General features: G+C 37.9%; 3 protein-coding genes and 1 long non-coding RNA gene across 10 annotated transcripts in view; 2 read left to right on the top strand and 2 right to left on the bottom strand.

The window, feature by feature from the left end:
* rbfox2 (RNA binding fox-1 homolog 2) overlaps window positions 1-18,021 on the top strand; it is a 37,100-nt gene extending 19,079 nt beyond the window's left edge. For 2 of the 7 annotated variants that reach the window (XM_032529774.1, XM_032529811.1), the window contains 11 exons: window positions 202-408; window positions 4,461-4,628; window positions 5,162-5,215; window positions 5,348-5,440; window positions 9,324-9,411; window positions 10,123-10,179; window positions 10,297-10,447; window positions 11,028-11,073; window positions 13,436-13,524; window positions 13,877-13,949; window positions 14,709-18,021. In XM_032529774.1, coding sequence (XP_032385665.1) covers window positions 202-408; window positions 4,461-4,628; window positions 5,162-5,215; window positions 5,348-5,440; window positions 9,324-9,411; window positions 10,123-10,179; window positions 10,297-10,447; window positions 11,028-11,073; window positions 13,436-13,524; window positions 13,877-13,949; window positions 14,709-14,753 — 1,071 coding nt within the window. In that variant the 3' untranslated portion in view covers window positions 14,754-18,021. Of the gene's footprint in view, window positions 1-201; window positions 409-4,457; window positions 4,629-5,161; window positions 5,216-5,347; window positions 5,441-9,323; window positions 9,412-10,122; window positions 10,180-10,296; window positions 10,448-11,027; window positions 11,074-11,521; window positions 11,559-13,435; window positions 13,525-13,876; window positions 13,950-14,708 lie in introns of all 7 variants that reach the window. The other 5 variants (XM_032529767.1, XM_032529801.1, XR_004334100.1 and 2 more) reach the window with 4 other exon arrangements.
* LOC116698068 (uncharacterized) overlaps window positions 1-18,104 on the bottom strand; it is a 20,124-nt gene extending 2,020 nt beyond the window's left edge. The window contains exons 1-2 of the long non-coding RNA XR_004334105.1: window positions 18,094-18,104; window positions 10,041-10,050 (exon numbers count right to left, since the gene is read on the bottom strand). This is a non-coding gene — a long non-coding RNA (uncharacterized LOC116698068). The remainder of the gene's footprint in view (window positions 1-10,040; window positions 10,051-18,093) is intronic.
* Window positions 18,105-19,001: 897 nt separating this feature from the next.
* On the bottom strand, window positions 19,002-21,463 carry LOC116698065 (retinal cone rhodopsin-sensitive cGMP 3',5'-cyclic phosphodiesterase subunit gamma). The gene is made up of 3 exons (XM_032529821.1): window positions 21,213-21,463; window positions 20,014-20,131; window positions 19,002-19,582 (listed from the first exon to the last, which is right to left on the bottom strand). The coding sequence occupies exons 2-3, from the start codon at window positions 20,121-20,123 to the stop codon at window positions 19,465-19,467; spliced, it is 228 nt and encodes a 75-aa protein (XP_032385712.1). The 5' UTR covers window positions 20,124-20,131; window positions 21,213-21,463; the 3' UTR covers window positions 19,002-19,464.
* A 2,022-nt stretch (window positions 21,464-23,485) lies between these two features.
* Window positions 23,486-24,795, top strand: part of LOC116706588 (retinal cone rhodopsin-sensitive cGMP 3',5'-cyclic phosphodiesterase subunit gamma) — a 1,796-nt gene continuing 486 nt past the window's right edge. The window contains exons 1-3 of the mRNA XM_032543517.1: window positions 23,486-23,681; window positions 24,478-24,599; window positions 24,727-24,795. The exon at window positions 24,727-24,795 is cut by the window's right edge and continues 486 nt beyond it. Coding sequence (XP_032399408.1) covers window positions 24,490-24,599; window positions 24,727-24,795 — 179 coding nt within the window. The 5' untranslated portion in view covers window positions 23,486-23,681; window positions 24,478-24,489. The remainder of the gene's footprint in view (window positions 23,682-24,477; window positions 24,600-24,726) is intronic.

The following is a 24,795-nucleotide window of genomic DNA, read 5'->3' as shown; positions in this document are numbered from 1 at the left end:
CACACACACACACACACATACATACATACACTCACATACGTACAGGGGAAATATTATATCCACGCTTGTATGACTTTTAGACTGAAGCTCTCAGAAAAGTGGTCTCTGTGTGGTTGGGTGATGCTCTCAGTAAAAGATACCATGGAAATTAGCCAGCTGGCTACTTTAGCTTTCACTCCTTCCTCACTCTTTCTTCAACAGGGCTCTCAGGATAGTGCTGGCGGTCAGGAGGGACTCGTACCTCCACCTTTCTCCGCATTCCCTCCACCTCCACCGCCACCCCCCCAGAATGGCCTGGCACTGGATTACGGGGGCAGCCTGTATGCAGCGGGGGCCGTCCAGGGCCCCTTGGAAGCTGGTGGAGCAGCAAACAGCGCCGCCAATGCTGCCAACAGCCTTAGTGGTCAAGTGAGTGGCTCTTCCTTCCTCCTCATCATGTCTTTGCCTTGAGAGGGCTCCGAGAGTTCGGAGGAATATGTGTTCGCTTAGAGAGGCTTCAGCAGAGATGGAGAGAGACACACTAGGAGATGAAATCAAAAGGTAAAGGAGAGTGTACATTTAACCAAAAACTAAAATATATTACCACTTACTACTAGTTTTAGTAATTAGTTACATTTTTACATCTGCTTCTCTGTTGCTCAATCTCAATCTTTTGTCCACATTACAGACGGATTACTGTATTTACATGCAGTTGCCAGTTTATTAGGCAAGGCAAGGCAGCTTTATTTGTATAGCACATTTCAGCAACAGGGCAATTCCAAGTGCTTACACAAAATCATTAAAACAGATAAAACACAAGTACAAACAGTTAAAGTCATAAGCATTAAAAATCAATAAGACACATGAATAGACAGTTAAACAAAATGGAAACATTAGGACACATAAAACACAAGAATAAAGTTACAGTGCAGCTAAGAAAGAAATGAGCATTAATTTAAGAAAGGCACATCAAAAAGGAAGGTCTTCAGCCTTGATTTAAAAGAACTGGAGGAGCAGCGGATCTACAGGTTTCTGGGAGTTTATTCCAGATATAGGAGCATAGAAACTGAACTGCTTCACCCTGTTTAGTTCTGACTCTGGGGACAGAAAGTAGACCTGTCCCAGATGACCTGAGAGGTCTGGGGGGGTCATAGTGTAGGAGCAGATCAGAAATGTATTTTGGACCTAAACCGTTAAGGGATTTATTAACTAGCAAGAGTACTTTGAAATCAATCCTTTGAGACACAGGAAGCCAGTGTGTAAAGACTTCAGAACTGGAGTGATGTGATCCAGTCTCTTGGTCTTAGTGAGGACTCGAGCAGCAGCGTCTGATCAGCTGCAGCTGTCTGATTTGATTTTTTAGGGAGACCTGTAAAGACCCCGTTACAGTAGTCAAGTCTACTGAAGATGAAAGCATGGACCAGTTTTTCCAAGTCCTGTTGACACATAAGTCCTTTAACCTTGAAATGTTCTTTAGGTGATAGTAGGCTGACTTTGTATTGTCTTAATGTGGCTGTTAAGTTCAGGTCTGAGTCCATGACTACACCAAGATTCTGGCTTTGTCTGTTGTTTTTACATTGTTGTTTGAAGCTGAGCGCAGACTTTTAATCGTTCCTTTTTTTCCAAAAACAACTACCTCAGTTTTTCTTCATTTAATTAGAAAGTTCTGGCACATCCAGTCGTTAATTGTTTTGATGCAGTTAGTCAGTTTTGTATTTGACTATAGTCCCCTGGCGATAAGGTTATGTAAATTGTGTTCATCCGCATAACTATGGTAACTTATTTTGTTTTTCTCCATAATCTGAGCCAGGGAGAGCATGTAGATGTTAAACGAAGAGGCCCCCGAATGGAGCCTTGCGGAACTCCGCACGTCATATGTACGCTCAGATGCATAATTACCTTTGACACAAAGTAATCCCTATTCTTTAGGTAGGATTCAAACCAGTTTAGTACTAAGCCAGAGTCCTACCCAGTTTTCCAATCGGTCTAGTAATATGTCATGGTCGACCGTGTCAAATGCAGCACTGAGATCAAGTAATACTAAGATTGAAATTTTGCCACTATCTGTGTTAAGGTGGATGTCATTAAAGATTTTGACAAGAGCCGTTTCAGTGCTGGTGGTGGTCGGAAACCCGACTGAAAAAGTATCAAAACTGTTGCTTAGTGACAAGAAAAGGTTGAGTTGTTGAAAGACTACTTTCAATGATTTTACTTAAAAACGGAAGGTTTGATATTGGCCTATAGTTGCTCATTAGTGACTTGTCTAGGTTGTTCTTTTAAAAGTGGCTTGATTACTGCACGTTTCAGGGCCTGTGGAAAGATACCTGAAAGAAGAGATGTGTTCACATCTGTAGAAGATCAGAAGTCAAACAATTGGAAACATTTTTGAAAAGTCCGTTGGTAGAATATCAAGGCAACAGGTCGAGGGTTTCAGATGTTGAATAATGTCCTCCCGGTTTGTATGGTTTGATCGTGTGAAATCTGTCATATTGGAACTAGTTTTGCTTGAACACTGTGACAACACATATCCTGAACTTGATATGGAGGCACTGACTGTTTGTCTAATCTTCTGAATTTGTCTTTGAAGAAGGAGGCAAAGTCATGCAGGCCTTGGTAGATAAAAGTTCAGGTTGACTGGTACTGGAGGGTTTGTTAACCTATCACAGTAGCAAACAAAGCACGTGAATTATTATGTTTTAGAGATAAATCAGAGAAGAAGGACTTCTTGCTTCCCAGTTCCAAATATAAATGCGAAGTCTTCTTATTTTAGGTGTTATAATGGACCAGGAGATTGTTTTTCTCACACTCGTTCAGCTTTCCTACACTCTCTTTTTCTGTTCTCACCAGTAGGACATTTCTCCATGGGATCTTTTCTACCAGAGACAACTGACCTTAGTGGGAGCAATGGCATCAATAACATTGTAATTTTACAGTTGAAATGTCTACAAGCTCATGCTGATGAGACAGAGAGGGCGGGTGTGGAGGAGAAAAGCTGAAAAATGTTCACGGTGTTTTTCAGTGATATACGTTTTCATTTTTTATGTATCTTTGTTTTGGGACATTAGGACTAAGTGCCGTTAAAGAAAACACAGGAATGATCAGAAGAGAGCAACGTCAGTCAACACAACTTGGAAATGTTCAGACCCTTTGAGACAATCAGTCCAGAGTGTGCCCCTTATTGTGAGTGGGTCGTCACAGCTGAGTCAGTCATAGTTCTCAAAAACACAAACAGTTCTTTGGTCCCCCTGTCCTGGGGGTTGTCAACATGAATGTTAAAATACCCGCAATGATTACACAATCAAAGTTGATACAGATTATGAACAGCAGTTCAGTGAATTCATCAATGAAGGTTGCACAATATTTAGGTGGCCTGTAGATATTTGAAACATCGCTTGAGGGGAAGATCTTAATTGAAGAGCACACATATCAAAAGAAGCCAAATTTCCATAACATATTTGCGTACAGTGGAATGAGTCATTAAGCACAAAATGGCTCCACCTCCTTCTTATTTCTACTTCATTCACTCATAAAACTGAAGTTAGGGGGAGCTGAATCGATGAGAACAGCAGCGCTGTTGTTATGGTCTAACCGGTTTCAGTTAAAGAACATAAATCATGATTAAAAAGGTATTTTCCTGCCAAAGACCTGACGTTTAGTAAGGCTAGTGTTAGTGTGTTTTATTTTTTGGGACAGCTGTAGCTGACGAGGAATGGATGCTAAATTTGCAAGTTGTGCAGTTAAGTGCTATCTACATTCTTTTCCTATTACCTATCACAACATAAAGAGGAAGAGTGAATCCACAGGGCCGCCGCGGGACTTGAGTTCCCTCTTGGAAAAGATCATGAGGGCTCTCTAGGGCCTGGAGCCAAGGCCCGGCACATATCAGGTCATACTTACTGGATTTATTTATTAGATACACCTATAGCTAAAACTAATACAACAGTACTGTTATAAATGCTGCCGTCATGAAGGTTACAAAGTTCTGAATTCATAGAAACTGTTCTTAGAGGTGTTGATTTAACTGTATTGTCATTTTGGAAGCTTGTAGTTTGGGTTTTACTGACAGGTGTTTCTATTGTGTCGTCCACCCCATTTATATAATTGAAGGTAGGCTAAATACCATAAACACCTCTCTGTATAATAAAGTTAAATCATGTTGAGTTACTTTTCATGGAAAAATGACCAAATATTCAGCTTCTTAAATGAGTTTTTCTGTTTTTTCTATCATCATAAATTTTATATGTCTGGGTTATCGACTGTTGGTTGGACAAAAGGAGCAGTTTAAAGACGATACTTTGGGTTCTGTGAAATTGTGTGCATTTTTCACAATTTTCTGACAAACTTTATTAATCAATGAATCTAGAAAATAACAGTCAGATTAATAGATGGCATATAATTGTTTGTTGCAGGCCTACAACTACTGTGTAAGCAATAAACTCTGCCTCTTCCATCCTTTATTCCCTGTCCATCTGTCCCAGCAGTCCGATGGCTCCTCCCAGATTGACGGTCAGTCAGTTGTTGGCTCAGGAGGCGTAGGTGGTGGAGGGAGCATTGGGGATGATTCAGACGCCAAGGGGACCCCCAAACGCCTTCACGTCTCCAACATTCCCTTCCGCTTCCGAGATCCCGACCTACGACAGATGTTTGGGGTATATAGACCGCAACGTTCCCCTTTTCTATTATTCATCATCAAACAATAATAACCCAGAAAATTTGTATTTAAAGCATGCAGTGAATGAAAATCATGACTCTAGGGACCAATCCATTGGCATCAGCACTGTGTTCTTAGATTTCTTTTTACTGTTTATTTCCTGTCCTCAAATAGGATGTTAAATTACAATAAGGCTCTGTCCTATCTGTTTTTAGCTAAAAGTAATCCGTTTTTGTACTGTATTTGACTAAAAATCAAAACCTCTACTTGAATGTCATCTTGTAGAAAGATCATTTAAAGCCAGATGTAACAATCTGGACCTTTATGCTCAGCTTTTTTTGTAAGAGAAATGTCTCTAAAATGTGGTGCAGAGAAATGAGCAGTGGCAAAAAAGATATGGTGGAAGAAAAGTGCCAAAGCTGGCTGGGTGCCAGCACATCATGGTTGAACAGCGCTGACACCCAGTGGCAAGATGCAGTACTAGACATGCTTGTTCAACCTCTCCATATTCTTCTACTTTCTATCTTTTAGCAATATGGCAAAATCCTCGACGTCGAGATAATTTTCAATGAAAGGGGATCCAAGGTAGGATGTTGGAATGTGTAATTTAAACATATGTTCATTTAAAAATGTGTTAACAATGAGTTCAGCAAAAGCTTAACATCTATTTTGTCGCTGTCCATCTTCCTTTCTTTTTCCAAATTCCTTTGCTTGCAGGGCTTTGGTTTTGTAACATTTGAGACAAGTGCAGATGCGGAGAAGGCCCGAGAGAAACTTCACGGTACGCTGGTGGAAGGACGTAAAATCGAGGTAACTCACCACCTTTGCCTTTTTTTCTAAACTGCGACCATTTTCTCCTCTGTTTTCCCTCCATGTCCGACAATGAGTTTGTTCTAGTCGTTTCTGTCCCAAAGAAGGTTTCCGGGTGGCTGTATGTGTTCAACTCTAACCTCACTGGCTTCACTATAGCATGGTGCAGTGGTGCCATGCACACAGACGTCTATTTTGATGGCACTTCCTGTCGATGTTTATGCTGCTACTGCTGTTGTTGTTGTTGTTGTTGTTGATGTTGTGGGCTGTCCATTGCACCTTGATCTTAAAGCTCTGTGGTTTGCAAAGCATGCTGGGTGGAGTGGCTACACAACAGGCATGGCCAGTAAGACGTCACTTTGACACGGTTGCTGACTATATTTGCTTCTGTCAAAGCATGTAGGATCTTTTCTGTTTTTGGTTTTCCTGCACCTTTACCATCACCATCCTCCCTTCTTCCATGATCATTATGGGTGGCCATTTTTGGTTTATGGTTGTTAATGAATGGAAGGGCAGTTAATAGCCTCTCAGTTATTTTTCCTCTGAAAAAGAGTGCTTGCTGGTGTCTGTAACAGGGTACTGTATGTTGCATGGATCAATCATAAGGTCAGATATAGCCATGGAGTTTTTCACTCAGTTAATACTACACAGGTGACTCGATGTTAACATGCATGATGGGGAGTTTTTTGGGAATGAGACTGCCATGATGTGGTGTCATTTCTGATGCTTCAACAAAGCTGACTGTTTGATTTCAGATGTGCAAGATGAATGGTTAAATTTTTTGTTTACACACACACTTGTGACCAGCACTCCTAAAAAAGAACACCAGATCTTATGGAATTGCATTTTGTGACATCTTTTTTGTTGTCGGCATGAGCTCGGATTTCAGTTGCAAATGGCCTTGGAGATCAGATACACCATGCTTTTGCCATTTGCTCTGGCTCTTGATTTTCAAATCACGCTTTCTTTTTTGTTTTTACTTGTTACCACGGCTCCTCTGCATGGTCATGAATGTCTTGCACTCTTCTGTCTCTGTGTGGGGGTGTGCAAGAATAAAAATATGGAGGGTGGAGAGAGAATGAACATGTGAAGAGAATGCAATACCTAGCTGTCGTTCCCTCCTTTTTCTTTTTTTTCTTTTATTGGTTCTCCTCCATCTCTGTCTCAACTCTTTTTCACCAGGCCAGTCTGTCTGTCGGTGTGTGTGTGTGTGTGTGTCTCTCTCTCTCTCTCTCTCTCTCTCTCGATCTCGCTCGCTCTCTTCCCCTCATAGCTCACCCCGCTCAACTCTCCCCTCTCTCTCCTTCTTCTCTCTCGTCGCTGCAACCCATCTCTCTCTCTCTCTCCGTCCGTCTCATCTCGCTCTCTCTCTCTCTGTGTTTGTGTGTCCCCAAATATTCTGCTGTCCATCCCTCCCCAATATCTCTGTCCATTCCCTGTCTTGTCAGGTAGCATAAACATTGAAGAATGAGATTACGTTTGTTTGAGTGATTATTTTGTCAGATATTTGAATAAATCTGGGCAGTAATAAGGTAGTCCCCCCCCCCCCCCCCCCAAGGTAGATTTTAATTTCTGACAATTTTCTGTTTCCATTTTTTGCTTCTTTATCAACTTTTATTATCTGTGTTTGTAGTGGATTTTAACCAGTAACGGCTAGATAGTTGTTAAATGGCTGATACTTGTAGGTGACTGTTGACACGTGACCTGTTACATCACTTTCTCTCTACCACATGGTGGGGGTTGCTTTTCATCACCTCGTTTTGTTTGTTTTTATTTCATTTTATTTGGTTCATCATTTCTTTCTTACATATATTTTCTCTATTTCCCTGATGATTTTTGTATGTTGTTGTTGTTGTCAGTCTCCACGGTAACTGCTCGCGTGTCCTCACGCCGTTTCCCTGGCAACGGTAAGTTGTGTACACATGGAATCATCTTTGAATGACCCCTCCCCCCACCCCAACTGTCAAAACTTGAAATAAAATGCACCCAACACACAAATGAAGGACTCCTTTTACAGAGGGGAGCTTGATTGATTGACAGAACCTGATTGGCTAATCCTGTGATTGATTGGGGAGGTGGTGAATGAAACGATTACGAGATTAGCCATTGATCGCATGGCATTATTTAGGCCACTTGTATAACTGAATGTACTGCATCTATCTGCAAGTGCAACAACTTTAACTACCACTTCTTATGCATTCATTCCAATCACCTCTCTAACGGCATTCAGCATTTAATTCCAGAGCTGTATCCTGCATGGTTTACTCTCTTTCTCGTCATCTGTATGACGCCATCTAGTACTATGTCATCTCTGTGTCATGTGTCAGCCAATAGCTGCATTTTTGCACCTTTAGTGGGACAGCATGCTGAAGCATGAGTGCTATGTTTAGCTTTACTGGAGAGAGGATAATAGTTGTCTGTATATCATGGTGTACTGTAGACTTGATGATCACTTTCTGTGCCACTTTGTAGACTGCAGACAGTTGTAGAGGTATGCTTTTTTGACTCAACATTCAAATTAAAGATATCACAATAATATATATAATATAAATATATATATATATAGATAGAATATATATATATATATATATATATATATATATAGAAAAGCATTAGAGCTGTTTTAAGAAAAAAAAAACTGCCATGAATTAATTTATAGACCCCAGCAAAGCAAACTTAAAAAATTGTGTCACTGATTAAGTAACGGCAACTTTTCTTTTTTCTGATTTCCGTAAAGAGGTATCCTTGTTTTACTTTTTGATCAGTTTGGTTCTGGTTGGTGTGTGTGTTGGTGGTTGTGTGCTTTGAGGTCTCTCTGGTGTGCGACACTGATCTGGAATGCCTGGCAGTGTTTCACAACCATGGTTTGATTTGTTTTTTTTGAGGAATGATATTTGCATCCCCCCATCTTCTCTGTCTTTATCTAGACTTCTCTCTCTCTCTCTCTGTATTCATTCTTGCTCTATTTATCATTTCTCCATTGTTGCGCCTGTACAGTTAGATCCAATATAATATAACAATCAGATGTATTTTTGTATGTGTGTATCGCATCTTGTGGTTTCTGTTTGTTCGTTAGAAGAATTGCACATTTGGATGGATTGTTCACTCTCTGTCTCTTCTCCACATGTATGTGTTTTTCTGTGTCTTTTCATGTGGACTGGCTCTTCCTCCTGCATCCCTCCATATTTCTGTCTGTTCTCTGTCGTTCTCTCTCCCTCCCCTCCCTACCTTTTTCTGTAAGATGTTTATTGGATTGGGAGGGCTGCCAACCTTTTTTGATTGGTCTCTTGCTGCATCTGATGCTTGCTGATTGGCTAGTTTTGCTCACTTCTGGTGATGTGATGCGCTCTTGATTGGCTGCGTGTAATTTGTTTATGAACTCTTTGATGTTTTTTGCATTGTGTTCAACTGATGAATCTGCCGCTTAATTCACCTTCTCTTTCCCTCCTTTTTTAAAGGTAGCAATATAATGGTCTTGGATTTTTTTTTGAATGCTTTTATTCTGAAATATTTTGTTTTCTTTGTTCTGTATGCCAGTGGTTGCATTGTTTGTGTGCAAAACTGCCTGACTTACTTGTTTTCAATGTCTTTCTCCTTCAAAAGAAGCGCATGCATCAAATACCATTGCTGCTCATCAACAGAATTAACCTCTGTCATAAGTTTAAAAACAACTGTTTTAAGTGTAATGAAAACTCATTATGGAACTCTGATAATCCTATGCAGAGTATCTCCCCCATATGTCACAAAATACATTCAGTTTAAGAAAGCTTAAAACCCAAATTAGAATGTAATCGGTTTCTGCATCATTTTGATAATTCCTCAAAGCTTGTCTATTCGTTAAACTTCATTGGCTTAGCCCCTGACCACTTTTTCTGGTGTCCAGGTAAATAATGCCACAGCCAGAGTGATGACAAACAAGAAGATGACCACCCCTTACTCTAACGGAGAGGGCCTCGCAACTCTGCCATACGGTAATGCACTTTGGACTTAACAACAGCTGATTCTTTTTATAAATGGTGTCTGGGCTAACTATTATCACAATATAGATAAAAGTATTGGTTTCCAATGAAATGCATTTTGTCCCACAAAACAAAACCCTCAATTACTCTTGGGACACAATAGGTGAATAGGGTAAAAATATTAACTAATAGAAATCAAACGTCCCCGGTTGATTACTTACATTAAGATGATTAATTTTCTGAAAATTAATGTTTCAATATGCAAATGAGTATTGAGTATAGCAAATATTTAGTGCTAACGTTTAGTGAATGTAAGAGAAAGTGTAGTTAAAAAAAAATCTTTTCTTTCCACTAGTTTAAAAAGAATTCATGTTATGGAAATAAAATTGACCAGTGCATTAAAAAATATGTTTTTGCATTTATATTATATTAATATATATATATATATTATTTATAAATATATTTCTAATGATGAGACTCTACGTAAAGTAAATATATAATAATACTGAATTGTCTAGTCCTGGTAGTGCCACTGATAGAAAGCTCTCACAGATGTGCCCTGTGCAGACAGACTGTCAGGATGCTTTAAACATCCCTTTTTTTTAATAAAAACCAAATGAACAGCAAAGATCACTTTAAACAAATGCACAACTCATAAAATCTCTAATTGCTTCAGTCAAATATTGCTTTAAATGTACATTGGGTTTTTTTTGTTAACTATAGCTGGATGGAAGTTGAGTCCCATGGTTGGAGCCATGTACAGCCCTGAACTCTATACAGGTATGACCACAAGGATTAGCTTCATATCCAACGAGGCTGATGGAGACAAGTTGCACAAATAATATTGTAATCCTCAAGGTATTAAAGGAGCTATACTTTCGACCCTCTGTGTCTCAGTTCCGGGGTTTCCATACCCAGCCGCAGCAGCGGCAGCAGCTGTCTCTACTGCCGCAACCTTTCGAGGCGCTCATCTCCGGGGTCGTGCAAGGCCCGTCTACAGCGCAGTCAGGGCAGCTGTGCCACAACCTGCCATCCCTACCTACCCTGGGTAAACACATATACTGTACATAAACAAATGTAAAAACTGATAGCTAAACCAGTAAACTTCTATTGATAATAAAAACTAGACGTAAAGTTATGCATATGATTGTCTTATTAAATGCATGTCTTCACTAAGTTAAAAACCTTTTCATAATTGTGCATGCTGTGTGTTTGAATATGTTTTTATTAAGATATTGAAACTGAAAGTTTGCTGAACTGAAATACCATTTCCTTGTACCTCAAACGTGATAATGATGATATAATACTTTAGTGATCAAATTGAGTAGTATTTTCTTTTAATAGACGTTTGTCTCATTTGCTGAAGTAACAGTAGTATCACCCTAAAGTATAATGCAAAGAGGTGGTATTTTGTCTTGCATGTTGCACGGTGTGTAATCTACCCTTCTTTCTTTTCTCTCTTCCACAATCTGTTTGGCACCGTTCTCTCACCTCTCACCCCCAATCGTCCCCCAATTGTTGTTTTCTGCAATGCCCACATGGTGGCGCATCACACCCTTTTTTTTGTTGTTTCGACTCCACCACCGCTCCTCTCCTTTTCCTTCCTTTCTCGTCTCTCTCTCTCTCAGTGTGATGGCCTATCAGGATGGCTTTTACAGTGCAGCTGATCTCTATGTAAGTATACCTCTCTCTCCTATACTGCCTGACTCCTCACCTACGTTTCCCCCCTCTTGCCTGTGGGTTTTCAATTGTGAAACGGCACAGCCCAAACCCATAGAGACGTGTACTTTTAGGTGTTTTGATTCATCACACAGTCATTTTGTTTCCCTGACTTCTTAATCTTAAATTATCTTTTTATTTAATTTATTTTTTTCATTTATAATTACATATACATTAGACTCATCACTTTTGTTGTCATATATTGTACTCATATGAAATGTTGCTTCAATAATGCATACATTTGAAAATAGGAGCACACTTTCATCAGTGTTCATTCACAAGTAGACTTCTCTCGGGTTTGTGCATTTGTGAGTTTAGTTTGTACCAATGTGATTTTGATTGTGTGTGTGTGTGTGTGTGTGTGAGACCAGGTTGACAATAGCTGTTTCTGTTCTCTCTGTAGACTAGTGTTTCAGGACATTAGTGGCAGATTGCCCCAGGTAGGGTTTACACACTCTGTGTGAGAGCCAGTGTGCATCCTCCTCGTCTCCAATGACTGCGTGCTGCTAGACTTTATTGACCATCTGAGATTGAAATGCCTTCTCTGTCTTCTCCTACTAACTCACTGGATTCTGACATGGGTGGAGTTGCGGAAGGGGGAGAAAAGAATTAATTTGAAATTAGAATTTGCAAAGAATATACTACATAACATGTCCATTCCCAAATTATCTACAGGGGAGTTGGATATACATGTACTGGTAAATTAGGTGCAGTATTGAAGGTCAATACTTGAACAGTGAGTTATCCAAAATCTGCACTTATAACATTTTCAAGTATTTTCCATGACAATACATCCAGTTAACTGTACATTTTGTACACCAGCTTATTATTTTCCTGAAAGCTTATTTGTTTTCCGTATGAAAACAAAGACATTTTGTCTTACTTTGGCTTCATCCCTAGGTGACACAAATTCAATACTTTTCACTATGTGCTTGTGGCAAGATACATTCAAACACATTATAGTATACTATTTGGCATTTTCATCAAACATTTGTATTCCAAAATTAAGAGATATTGATTAAGAATTTCCAAAACTGAGATTTCAAGCCAGGACATGCTGTCTATTTGTTATACTATTTCAATTAACTCACCCTAAAACTATTTATTGTGCACATGCTTTACATATGAATTATTAGGTGCATTGCCATGCTTGAAATAGAAACACAAATTGAATAACACATGAATAATGACATTAAAACCTGAGACTTTTATAGTAGTCAGGGAGATGTAGGACTGTTTCTGTCAGCAGTTACTTCAGACCCCTTCCAGGAATCTCCCTATCTGTTTCACCTGTGGCATGCTAACTGAATCAATGTCGGCATGCTGACATATTTACAAGGCTGACTCCTCCCCCAACCACTCTTTCTCCCGTCTTTTCCTTCTCTGTCTATAAACCCCCTTTTTGTGTCATTCTTTATTTCACTTCTTCTTGCTCTCTTTATTCTGTCTTCTTTTTTTGCTCAGTCAATAATTAAAACCTTTTTTTCTTCTTCTTCCTCCTCCTCTTCTTCTGTACATATCATGTTCCGTCACCCTTCCTCCTTCTTCCCCAGTCCAGCCTTCCTCCCATAGCAGCAACTGTGTGGTCCTGAATGCAGGGACTTAGTCTTGATTGATCCTCTAGGGTAGACTGCAGCGGTGTTTGTTTTTGATAGGGATGTTTGGCCTAATACGCTGTACGTTCTGAGTTTGGGAAAGCATGCTGTTTCTGTTAGTGATTGGTTGCTGGCCATGTAAGCGTGTGTGTGAGTGTGCCCTTTTTAATCCGTCTGGCTGACTGTCTTCTTACACCTGTAGTTTTTTTGTGTATGTTCATCAGCTGTTCATCCAAACCTAAATAATGACACAATCATCTTGCCACCCCTTCCCCTTTCTTTAACTTTGTGTTTTTGGTGGGGGAACTGGGGTGTGGCCCAGTTATGGGTATGAACTCTCTCCCTTCATGTCCAACACACTGTGTGAAGGATAATGAACAGGGGAATGTTATAAACATGTCTTGTACAATTTATGGAATTAGGTCATGGAGGGAGAGACCCACACAGAGCCTGAGCTACATCCTTGTGAATGCTGTACTGCACCAGATTAGCCAGTTTTGCTGACTGTCTGCTTGTTAATCTTTCGCTCTCTTCTCAGCAGTTTTTTATCACAACGTAACCCTTTAGATTAACAACTAGTCTGTTAGTGTGTGTGAAGAAAAATACAGCAAATTGTTAACCATAAATACTATTGTTTCTGTTTCGTCCCACCTGCCCCTTCATTCTACTCTTACCACACACTACCACCTTCCGTCTCTCTCCGCTTCATCGCCTCATCACAGGGCGGCTATGCAGCGTATCGTTACGCCCAGCCAACTGCGGTAGCAACTCCAGCAGCAGCGGCGGCTGCAGCAGCAGCTTACAGTGACAGGTGAGTGGGCTGTCCAGCACACCTTAAGGCCTCCTCTGACGGGCTACAAGGTCACGTGTCTCTAAATGTTGGCTGCTTGCTTGCAGCACTGTCTTCTGTCACTAAGTAGTCAAGTCACTTTATTTTCAAAGCACATTTAAAATCAACACAATCATCAAGACTAGGTTAACATGAATTAGTTTGGGGTTTCATTCCTACACAAATCATAAACCAGGGTGGGAATTTTTTAAAACGAAAAACCCTTTTTCTCTTGCAGTTAGAGTACATTAGTTACCTTGTGCTATTTTTTACATATACATACACTTACAATATAATGGGATACTTCATGTTTGACGTTTTTGTTTTCTGATAGCTATGGACGAGTTTACACTGCAGACCCCTACCATGCTGCGCTTGCCCCAGCTGCCTATGGTGTTGGAGCCATGGTAAGTCCCTAAAACCCATATATTGTCAAGCTTTCAAAGGATAAGCCAAGTGATATTCTATATTTTTCCTATTGTTGTCAACAATTTCCATGAATGTGCAAAGCCAACAATGTTTTCATCCGTCTCTCAATACTTTAGAACGTCCTTTTCCTCTCTGTGATTCTCCCCAAGCCCATTAGATTTTAGCTGTACCAAACATAAGCAGCTCAGGTAGTTCTCCCCCAGGTCTGTGTTGTTAGTTACTATGGCCTCTGTGTGACCTGTACTTTTACTATCATTGTTATAATCATTACTAATTCCCCTCACTCTGTTTTTCTTCTCTCACATTGTGTTTCCTTCCTTTTTTATTCATGTGTTTTCTGTAAAGCACTTTGGATCAACTGTGTTGTGGGTAAAGTGCTACATAAAGTTTATTTTACTTAATTTTGACTGGATTAGTTTCTACTGAAGTCGTAAATATTAAAAAAAGGGTCATACATATATTATTTATTTTTAATAAAGAGTTAATGTCACCCAGTGCAACAGTGTGGCTCATTGATGTATTTTTGGTTTTTGGAGGTCTGCGACAGATAGGATGAAATACATCAAGGTTTGGCTACACAGAGTAATCGTTAGTACGATCGATTAATTGTTGGTTTTGGTCTTTTTATGGAATTTATTGATATAACAGAAAATATAGAATATCTCTAGACTGATTTGATTAAATGAATAATGTCATTATAAAACAAATGTATTAACTTAATGTTTATTGTTTCACAGGCCACACTGTACAGGGGAGGCTACAGCAGGTTTGCCCCTTACTAAAGACACTACATTTCCCAGGAGCTCGCCTCTTCCATTGAATTACTCTGAAAGAGCTCCCTCTGTTGTTGTAAAGGTGGACTGCACCCAGTTTCAAAGTGGAGTCGACCACAACAAAGTTATTTCAGATCCCACCCCAGAGCAGTCCTACATTTTCTTATATGCGCTACTACAGAAATACTACAGAAATAGAGGAATGCTGTATAAAGACTGACCGATGGCCTTTACATTAAAAAAGAAGAAAAAAATAAGACTTAAAGTGGCCAACTTCCCTCTTGCACGGCTGTAATATAGTCTCCCCTTCTTAATCCCTTGGCACTCAGCAGCACAAGACTTGTGATGGAGCCCAGATGTTCTTCCAAAGGCTGTACGTGGATAACTGACATTTAAACAGCTGTCAACAATGTATGAGAAAGTGCTGTGTGGCCTGCACACACTTAACATTAAAGGAAAAAGAGAAATCGAAATGCCCACAAAACGGCGGAGCAGCAGGAAGCAGGATGGTTCATCGAAATAGCCTAACAACATTTTGAAATGATTGAAGATTCACTAAAAAAACACCCACTGGTGGATTTTAATAATTTGGGTGCATAGCAATGAAATAGGATTTCCATTCTTGCTGTGTTCTGGTAGAGGGAGACTGAACATGGTGGCTTGGATGGATGACGGTTTATATGTGTGACGGTTTATAATGCTTCAGAAATCATGTCTGAAAGCTGAAGGGAGGGAGGGTTATTAGAGCGGTTCCTTACCTCAAGATTTCTTAGTATGTGGAAATGGTGAACCTTTAAACTTAAAATTGTTATGATATGCAAAGAAATTAGTTTAGAGAAAAAAACTACCAAATTATTATTATTATTATTATTGTAATTATTCTCATTACCATTCTTAAAAACCATTACTTGTTTGATTTGGCTACCACTACAGTGAACCTTGGGGTTAAAAAAAAAAGGAGCATCTATATTCTTTTTTTTGACTATATGACACAACTATAGTCTCACATCATCCTTCTCATGCACAGGATCTCACTAAGACACTAAAAAGAGTTCAACACTAAAACATTGTCTTCTGTAATTGATTTTTAGATTTAGATCTAAACAATATCATCCACCCACAACCCTGAGGTTCAAGTATTTTTTGATCCTTTTAATGTAGAGATTTATTTGGATTTTCCCCTCATGCTCCATCTTTTATAGAGCAAGTCCAACATTGAATGAGTCTTCCTGAAACATACTTTAGTAGGTAAATGTGTTTGAGATGCTGCCAGCAGCAATTACTGAGCAAAAGAGAGTTTCTGTTGATGAGTTCATAGACAATATTTAAATGCAAAACACCTTACTATTGTGCATATTTCTATACCGTTGTATTCTATATTTCCAAAACGTGGCTTTTTTTGGCTTTTTGTTTTGTTCCAAAGATTTGTAGAAAGCACATTTTTCTGCCGTATGTATAAATATATTATCTTTGTTATTGTTATTATCATTATCTTATGGCTGTGTTTATTTACTTCTTTTTCATCTTCCATTTTTTTTATATATATATATATATCTAAGTGTTGTTCCTTATCTAGTAAGGTGCAAGTTAAATTTTAAGTAGTTTTTTATTTTTTATTTTGAGATATCTTGAGCAGAGAGCATACGTAAAATGAAAAATACCAGTATCAATTCCAATACCCTTAAAGTGATATAAATACCTATAGTGTACTTTATGGGAAAATAATCCTTCTGCATTTAATGCCTTTTATTTTCATAGTGTAGCCACATTTTAAAACATTTTTGGTGGCATCTCTGCCAACTCCGTCAAATACACCACACTTGACTTCACCACCACAGACGGTATGGGTTGTAGATGCTGTGGTAGTGGGCCAATTACAAATTGCATTAAATCAAAGAATGCTTGAAGTCATTGGCTGCAAGCAAAACAGACCACACAAACTACTACAAAACAAAGTCATTTTATTTTTAGATCTGAATACAAAAAGTATCTAATGCAGGTATCATTTGACTGAAGAAGTTTCAATACTATTTGGTACTGGTTTATTTACAGATACCCAGCCCTACTAAGAAGTGGAAAAACTAAAGCGTATGCATGTAACCCTACCAAACTTCTGTCCTCTTGGTTAAATATCCAGTCAATCCGGGCTACCGTTTATAGGATTGATTATATGATCCGTTAGCATGACATTTGATTATATTTCAAATATACAAGAACGGCTGGATTTGTCTTTCTTTTTGTGTTCCTGAGATTTGGAATGAATGAACATAGGTGTGTAGCACTTTGGTTAAAACCAACTGTGTTCTTGAGTTTTTCATTTATTCGAATAGTTATTGTTTTGTTTGAAGCAGACTCCTTACATTTCAGTGGTTAAATCTGTTATTGCGGCCATCGTGGTTGCTCCAGGTTTGTTTGAAGATATCTGGTAAAAAGTCAGAATAGGTTATCTCATACATAAGCAGGTTAATATTCCTACATGGTGAAAACAAAATGTCATTGTGGGATATGATCTAAGTTGTGTGTTAAATGGGGCCCTTTATGCTTTTTTCTACCTAATAGCTAATTGCAAAGCTACAGTTGTGTTTTTCATTTCTCACATTTGAAAAACAGGTCAATAAGGTGTTTTGTTTCTATTAAATGTGCTGCTGTGGATTTTGTCATGACATTCAACATTTTATTTGTAATATCAACTTATTATAGAATGTGCTCTGGACAAAAAAAAAAAGAAAAAGAAAAAACCTAGCCAAAGATGCTAACTTAGAGTCCCCAGCACATTCTGGTTCTTAACTTTAGAAGTGCAACACAAAACAAATTACACAAAGATGGACTTATGAAGCCACTGAAGGCATGGAATAACCAGCATGAGTGATACTTTAAAAAAAAGTTTTGCATGAATATTGTGTCCTTCATATTTGACTCCTGAGCAGCCGAGTCCAGTTGTGTTCTTCTTTACCACTAAACTCAATGGAGAATATCCGGCAGCTAGCAGTTTAAAGCTAGCTAATACAACAAAGAGCACAGTGCTGTTTGGCAAAAAAGCCTGCAGACAAACAAAATGGCTGCCGCACAAAATAACACGTGGCAGCTTCATTTTCCTGTCATGGTTTTCTTGCCACTGTATTATAGTAAACTATGTGGCCAGTCTTCATAGTTGCTATGGTTTCTCAATGAACAGACCTCTTCCTCTGTCATGTCTATATTGCCCTTGACTGCCATTATATTTTTTTGTTATTGAATGTCCATATAGAATGTTTTATATAAAAACGTTTTGTTGTGATTCATGCTTTCAGGTTGTTCTCTTTTTGTATTCTACGAGTGTTATTCAGTAGTTTCCTACATTATTGTTCACAGACCGTGCCAGTAGTGCTGAATATTAATTTAAATGTTAGTATTGATCACCAAGTCTGAAACATTAAACATGCCGCAGATTTCTTTGGCTGCTTAATGGCAGTGGAAACACACAACACTTATGTGATAATCTTTTAAGCTGGTATAGAAACTTGTTTGCAAACAGTTGTTTATTTACATATCCAGCATATACATAGCAACATTAGCATCCATTTGATGTGTCTGGTCAGAAATTGACTCTACTTACAGCATTATTTTTGTCTCCTCCGATATTTAATTTGTCAATATTGTTTGGTGCCAGGCAGGTAGCATTAGCATTCAAGGGGTTTCTCAGAGCTTTATGTTTAAAACAGCTTCCTGCTTCAAACTATGTTGAGACTGAACCAAAAATATGCAGGCTGGAAAATCAATGCGCTGAAAGACACTAGAGTGGTCTGTAAAGCATTACATGCCAACACGTACCCATTAACGCTAACATCATAATGTTCAGCAGCTTTAATAATAGCAATCAACATTTGTTAATTAGCACTTAAACAAACAGCTGACGTTGATGGGAATGCCATTGGTTTTGCAGGTATTTTGTCATTGTGCTGGACAAATAACATTTTTGACCAGAGCAGAATGTGTACCAAGTTTAAAAAAAAAAAAAACTCAAGGGATGTACAGTGTCTTTACAATAGGCCTACTGTACATTATCTGGAAGCCATGAATGAACATTGCATAGCAATTCATCCTGTAGTTGTTGAGACAGGCCTATTTCAGTCTGGACTAAATTGGTGGACTGACTGATTATAGTAGCTTTTATGATGCAGATATATTATTTGTTATAAGTTTTGTCTTCCATTAATTTCTTCTGAATTAGAAATGCAAATTAAGTTCTATTGTGTGCTTAAAAAATACACCATTTCTTTGGGGGAAAAATATTTATTGACAGTTCAACTCACTATCCTATTGATAGGTTGCATAAATTTACATTTATTGTTCATAAAAATAGAAATATATTTAATCATCAGCTGTATACTAAAATTGTTTAAAAGAGAATGAGGTAATGGAGTAGAAAAGGCAGGAAAAGAGCAAAGGTTTAGTGGTGATATACTGCTAAACAGATTTCGGTGTTTGTCTCTCAAATGCACAAGTAAAGTGCAAGGTATAGAGGAAACTTTGAGTTGTTGCTCCATTTATGTACATCTAAGTAAAGCATATATAAATATAACGTTTTAAAATGTTTGCCACATTTTGTATCAGCTTTGGGTAATCATTTTGTAAAATGTTTCAGGTTAAGTGAGGGAAAACGGGGCGAGAGGCAAGGACTGGGCAAAGGGAAATCTGTGCAGGGAGGTCAAATCGTTGTGGTGAAAATGAGTCAGGGTTTCTAGACAATTCCATATTTCGCCAGGTCGCAGAGCTCCATGTCCCCGAAGGCTTCCCATGGGCAAACCACTGTGATGTCTGTGCCCAGACCCTCCATGCCGGGGATATCGTCTCCAAACCTGAACATGTTTTAGTTGTTTTGAAAAAGAAAACAAACATTTGTCTTAATGTCTTGAATGTATGACTTTAAGTTTTTGAAGTATTAACTTGAAGTATGAGTATCCAGATCCTTTACTTAAGTAAAAGTACCAATAAAACAATTTTGTGAAAGTAATCAATTAAAACCACTGGCTTAATTTTGGAAGATTATTACTTATTTTTTCTTAAATGTCAAAGCTTAATCTGAAAAGTGACTTTAGTTGTCAGCTAAATGTGGTGGAGTAAAAAGCACAATCTTTCAACAAGAACTTTCAGTGGAGTAGAAGTATAAAGTAGCCGATAATGAAAATACTTAAGTAAAGTACAAGTACCTCAACTTTTACTTAAATACAGTACTTGAGTAAATTTCCTTGGTTGCTTTCCCCCACTGGTGACTTTAAAGTCATCTTACCCCTTCTGGCCTGGTTTTGGGGCCTTGCTCTTGAAGGTACGAGTGGTCCTCTGCTTGAATTTGGGGGGGGCCTTCCTGTCGGCGGGAAGTGCAACTGCTGTATCTGCCATCTTACACGCTGTGAAAGAAAACAATTAACAGTCCATTTGTTAGTCTTGATGTTCAAGACCCTTCCTTCTGCTCCTCCTCTAAGCCCCACTGCTCTGTGCTTGGAACATCCAGGTCCGACAATTAACTAAAGCTGTCATAAAACTCCTTCAGACTCTGTTACACAAACAACTGTCTATTTTTACACCTTGGCTTTAAAGATTACTCTTGGCCAAGTTACAGACTGTACATCTTGAGATCAGAACATCACTAAATTCCGTAGTCTGAAGTCAACACATCAATAATAAACCCTGAGACTAATTAGATTTGTAACAACTAATTTGCAGTCTGCTTTAATCTGGCTTTTCTCTGACTTCAGTTCAAGTCTTATTTTACAGGAAAGCTCAGCAGTGGCGTTGACTTCACTAGAAATGTACTTTGACCTCTCTGATGGCATGTTTGAACACCCAAACAAATTGTGTAGTTTGGTGGAATATCTCTTAAAGTTTAGTTAATCAGTTAGTTCAGTGGTTCTCAACCTTTTTCGGGCCAGAGCGCCCGAATTATTCAGGTCATTAACCACCCCCCATCAAATGTGATGTAGGCTAATTGCCACGAATATTAATGATTAGGCCCTAATATTTGTTACTGTTGTTATCAAAAATAATTGAAAAATCATATCATTGAATGCCAAACAACATTTATTAGTTTCCCAGAGACCAACAAAAGCCATGTGAATGAAATATTTGCAACTGTTTCAAAAAATGCAACCCAACATCAATTTAAATTAGGTAACAACAGCCAATCAGAAAAACTAGATATGTAACATTCAAACTTGAATAACTTATTACAAACACTACAAAACTAATTGGCTACAGTTACAAACAGTAGCCAATCAGTAATCACTTATGTCATTACTGCTTTTGCATGTTACTAATATTTGATGTATCTTTTTACTATGCTGCTTTGTCACAATTGAAAGAGCCCGACATATGTACCTTAAGGTATCTATCTGATCCTCCATTCTTATTTATGCTCCGACTGTAATTCTTATTTCAAAATTGAATGATAGGCAAAGCTGGCAGCTGAGAGAATTCAGAGTTTGATCTTACCTTTTGGTTTGGAGTCACACAGTTGGCTTCTGGTCAATGTCTCTCTGCTCAGTTTGTGACTGGTCTTTGCCCTGGTGTCTCCTTATATACGCCTCCCTGCTAATCTCCCTAACATGCTCATCTATGATTTTCTGACCTCTCCGCTATATTAGATTAGTTAAGAGGCTGAAAAGTGTGGGTCATGTCAGGTGGAGACAACTGCAATATTACAAGCATCTCTGAGAAAAACAAAATGGGATTTACTGGATGATATGAGTTGTTTTGGGACCTCATTCTAATTACATGAAGATTCTTTTTTTCCGAATAGGTGTGTTTAAAAAAGAAGATTACATGTATTAGATGTAAAAGAATATATTATAATTATTCTACAGCAATAATACGTTCAGTTCACCGTTGAGTTTTAAGACATAAACAGTGGATAGTTAAAGCTTGAAAACAACAATTTGACAGAAACATTTTAAACATTTTTTAATTTTTAACTTTTTCAAACATTTTTAAATTTTAAAATCTCCACCATGATTTTGTTTATGTTCTATTTCTTATTGCTGCTCTGCATGTCAATCTAATTTATACAAATATACTGTATATCAATTGTACATTATGTAATTTAGAAAAAGGTGACAAAGCTAGAAGGAGGAATTTAAATTAAGATTTTCTTTGTCAAATAACATAAATAGTGAAGCTCTGTGGACAGAATTGGATGTTATAACCAAATCATGGAGTGTGTCTTTAATGATTGACCTCCCTCAGTTATTATAGTCGTTCAGTTTAGTTGGCAGATCTGTCTCAGTGTTGTCCCTCTTTACCCTGAGTCTGTGCCACGAGGCGAGAGATTAGGAGCTTAAAGTAAGTGTTCTTTATTTGTCTCTAAGTGATTGATCACCTGAACAAGATCAGGGCTTCCCTGATCTTACATCACATGCCCTGATCCTCGTGCCATGACATGGTTGTTTAAAAATAAGGTGAAAATATATCCTAATCTTTAGTTTTAGTACAATTACTGCTGTTTTCAAAACTCCACATGGCAGTAAATAAACTGCATATCTAAAACAGGGACCTAAAAGTAGCCTGTATATTCCATAACATCATACATATAGATTTATAATAATAATAATCATTATTATTATTATTATGATTATTGTTGTCATCAATAAATAGGGTAGCAGTGGTAGAAGAAGTACTCAGATCCTTTACTAGAAATACCACTGTCTAAAAATAATCCTGAATTCAAAATATTACTAGTAAAGTCAAAGTACAAAAGTATTGTCAGCCAAATGTACTTAACATACAAAATTAACACTTATTAGTGTTACAAAATATTATATCATTATTAGGTTTTATTTTTTTATCACTAACTATTCCATGTAAGACTCTTTTAATGTTATACTTGGTCAACATGGAGACAATTTTAGATATTTTGACAAGTCAAATAAAAGTTTATGATAGCCCATCATCACAAAGCATGCCCAAACACATAATAAAAACAACAATAAGCATTATTAGCAAAACACACAAAGATAAACTACATACCGCACATTGTAAATGGAATATTTGACCCACAAGACATACAATAAAAACAGTGATGAGCAGCATTATCAAAATAGACAAAAACATACAGAAGTGAGACACACATACTGTATATACAAAAAAGTATGTTTAACATACAGTATGTAAACTGTACGTAACGATGTGCATATTTATAAAAAGGCTTCAGAGCAGCTGCTGATTCAAACCTTTTTGTGCTCTTCAAGTTCTTGAGTGACTGTATTTTTGCATATTCAGCATTATCAGATACTACATAACAAAGTACCTTTGCATTTGCCAGCTCCCCTTCTTTTTTCTTTGTGGCCTATTATTACAATCATGTTTGGAAAGCCTTTCCCACCTGTTTTTGTAGATGAATAAGAAAAAAACAACAGTGACCCATATAAACCATGACATTGATTTACACATGCAGTTATTTTTCATATTGTAAATAAAGTATTCCTGTGGCTAAACCCAAATGAGCAGTTACCTGTACTATAAAGAACTGTAGAATTTAATGCAGAGGGGTACAGCATGTGTGGGTGAAATAACTGATGTATGTGGTGTGCTGTGACAGATAGACAGAAAGATAATGGATATCTTTCAGCACATTTTTTGGCTTCATGACAGTCATGCTAATGACTGTCATTCACGCCTGCCAATACATAACACCTCAATAGTTCACTTTAATTCAACATGTTGATCAATGTATGGAATACACCTTATGTTTATTTATTGCCCTCCTTAATCTCATCTATTCGTGGCTAAGCTTGTACCGAAAAGGACAGAGCAGAGTTGACACACAAAATATTCACACAACATCTGAGTGGATTAGCCACTCAGAGGACTTTAAAAGGGCCAGACAGAAAGAGGAACACCAAAAGCAACAGACAAGCCAGACTCATCAGACAGCATCAGAAAAACACTTGAAGACTTTAACAAAAGGTAAGATGAAACTGCAGTTGTATTAGCTCTGGTACAGTGAGGCTTTCACTGCTTTGATAACACATAATGCTTCAGAAAAAAGAAAAACAGACCTGGTGATGGCTTTATAGTGTTTGTCTTGAGTATCGTGAGGAGCTGAAATGAGATCTGAGATTCATAATGAGAAGACTTAGTTCTTTGTGCTGGCCTTCTTGTAGCCCCGGTTCTTCACAATGTACTTTTTTTACTTGATAGATTTGGATGAACCCAAAGGACTTTTTAACACTGGTTATATTTTTTAAATTATCAATGCTTGATGCATCAGTACTTTGTTTTTATGTCTGGATATTGGTAAGCTTTTGATTTCTGATTTTACTGTAATGACAAAAAAACAACAACAGTGTAATAAGACAAAATACAAGTAATACAAACTAATAAAATAAAATAAATACATACATACATAAAGAAAGAGCGAAAAAAAAATTAAATGGATTATGAATTAAAAACAGATGTGTATGTGTGTTTGTGCATGCAACAGTGTTTAGGCTATTACTTTATCTGTATGAGCGAAAGTAATGATACATGCTACAAAGTGCTGTACATTAAACTTAAAAAGGCATTAAGATGAGATGTAAAACCCAAGGCAATCTTAAAAGGACGAGTAAATAGGATTTCAAAATGGAAAAAAAACATTGAATAAAAGTTATGGTGCAGTGTGAGATATTAAATGTAATACAAAGCAGTGGCAAACAGTAAACTTCAAAAGAACTGAGAGTTGCATGGATCTCATATACTTTGTTCTTTTTTCTTTTTTCAGTATCCAATTAAAATGGCAGACACAGCCGTTGCACTTCCCGCTGACAAGAAGGCCCCTCCCAGATTCAAGCAGAGGACTGCTCGTACCTTCAAGAGCAAGGCGCCCAAACCCGGACAGAAGGGGTGAGATGGATTTAAGATCACACAAAAAAACCCACGTTTTTTCTTTATTTGCCATTTTAGGCCTACTTTCAAACAAAAAAAAAACTGAATTTGTACTCATCAGACCTTTTTTGTCTTATGCACTCAGATTCGGAGACGATATCCCCGGCATGGAGGGTCTTGGCACAGACATCACAGTGGTTTGCCCATGGGAAGC

Source organism: Etheostoma spectabile, chromosome 2 (genome assembly GCF_008692095.1).
Source record: "Etheostoma spectabile isolate EspeVRDwgs_2016 chromosome 2, UIUC_Espe_1.0, whole genome shotgun sequence".
Classification (NCBI taxonomy): domain Eukaryota; kingdom Metazoa; phylum Chordata; class Actinopteri; order Perciformes; family Percidae; genus Etheostoma; species Etheostoma spectabile.
This window is presented reverse-complemented; position numbering and strand designations above follow the sequence as displayed.

What these genes read in the sequence shown, in the direction of transcription:
- LOC116698065 (XM_032529821.1), bottom strand. Translation starts at nt 20,123, where the DNA reads ATGGCAGATACAGCAGTTGCACTTCCCGCCGACAGGAAGGCCCCCCCC. An exon ending in CCAAAACCAGGCCAGAAGGG is followed by an intron (nt 19,583 to 20,013) that starts GTAAGATGACTT and finishes AAACATGTTCAG; the next exon opens with GTTTGGAGACGATATCCCCG.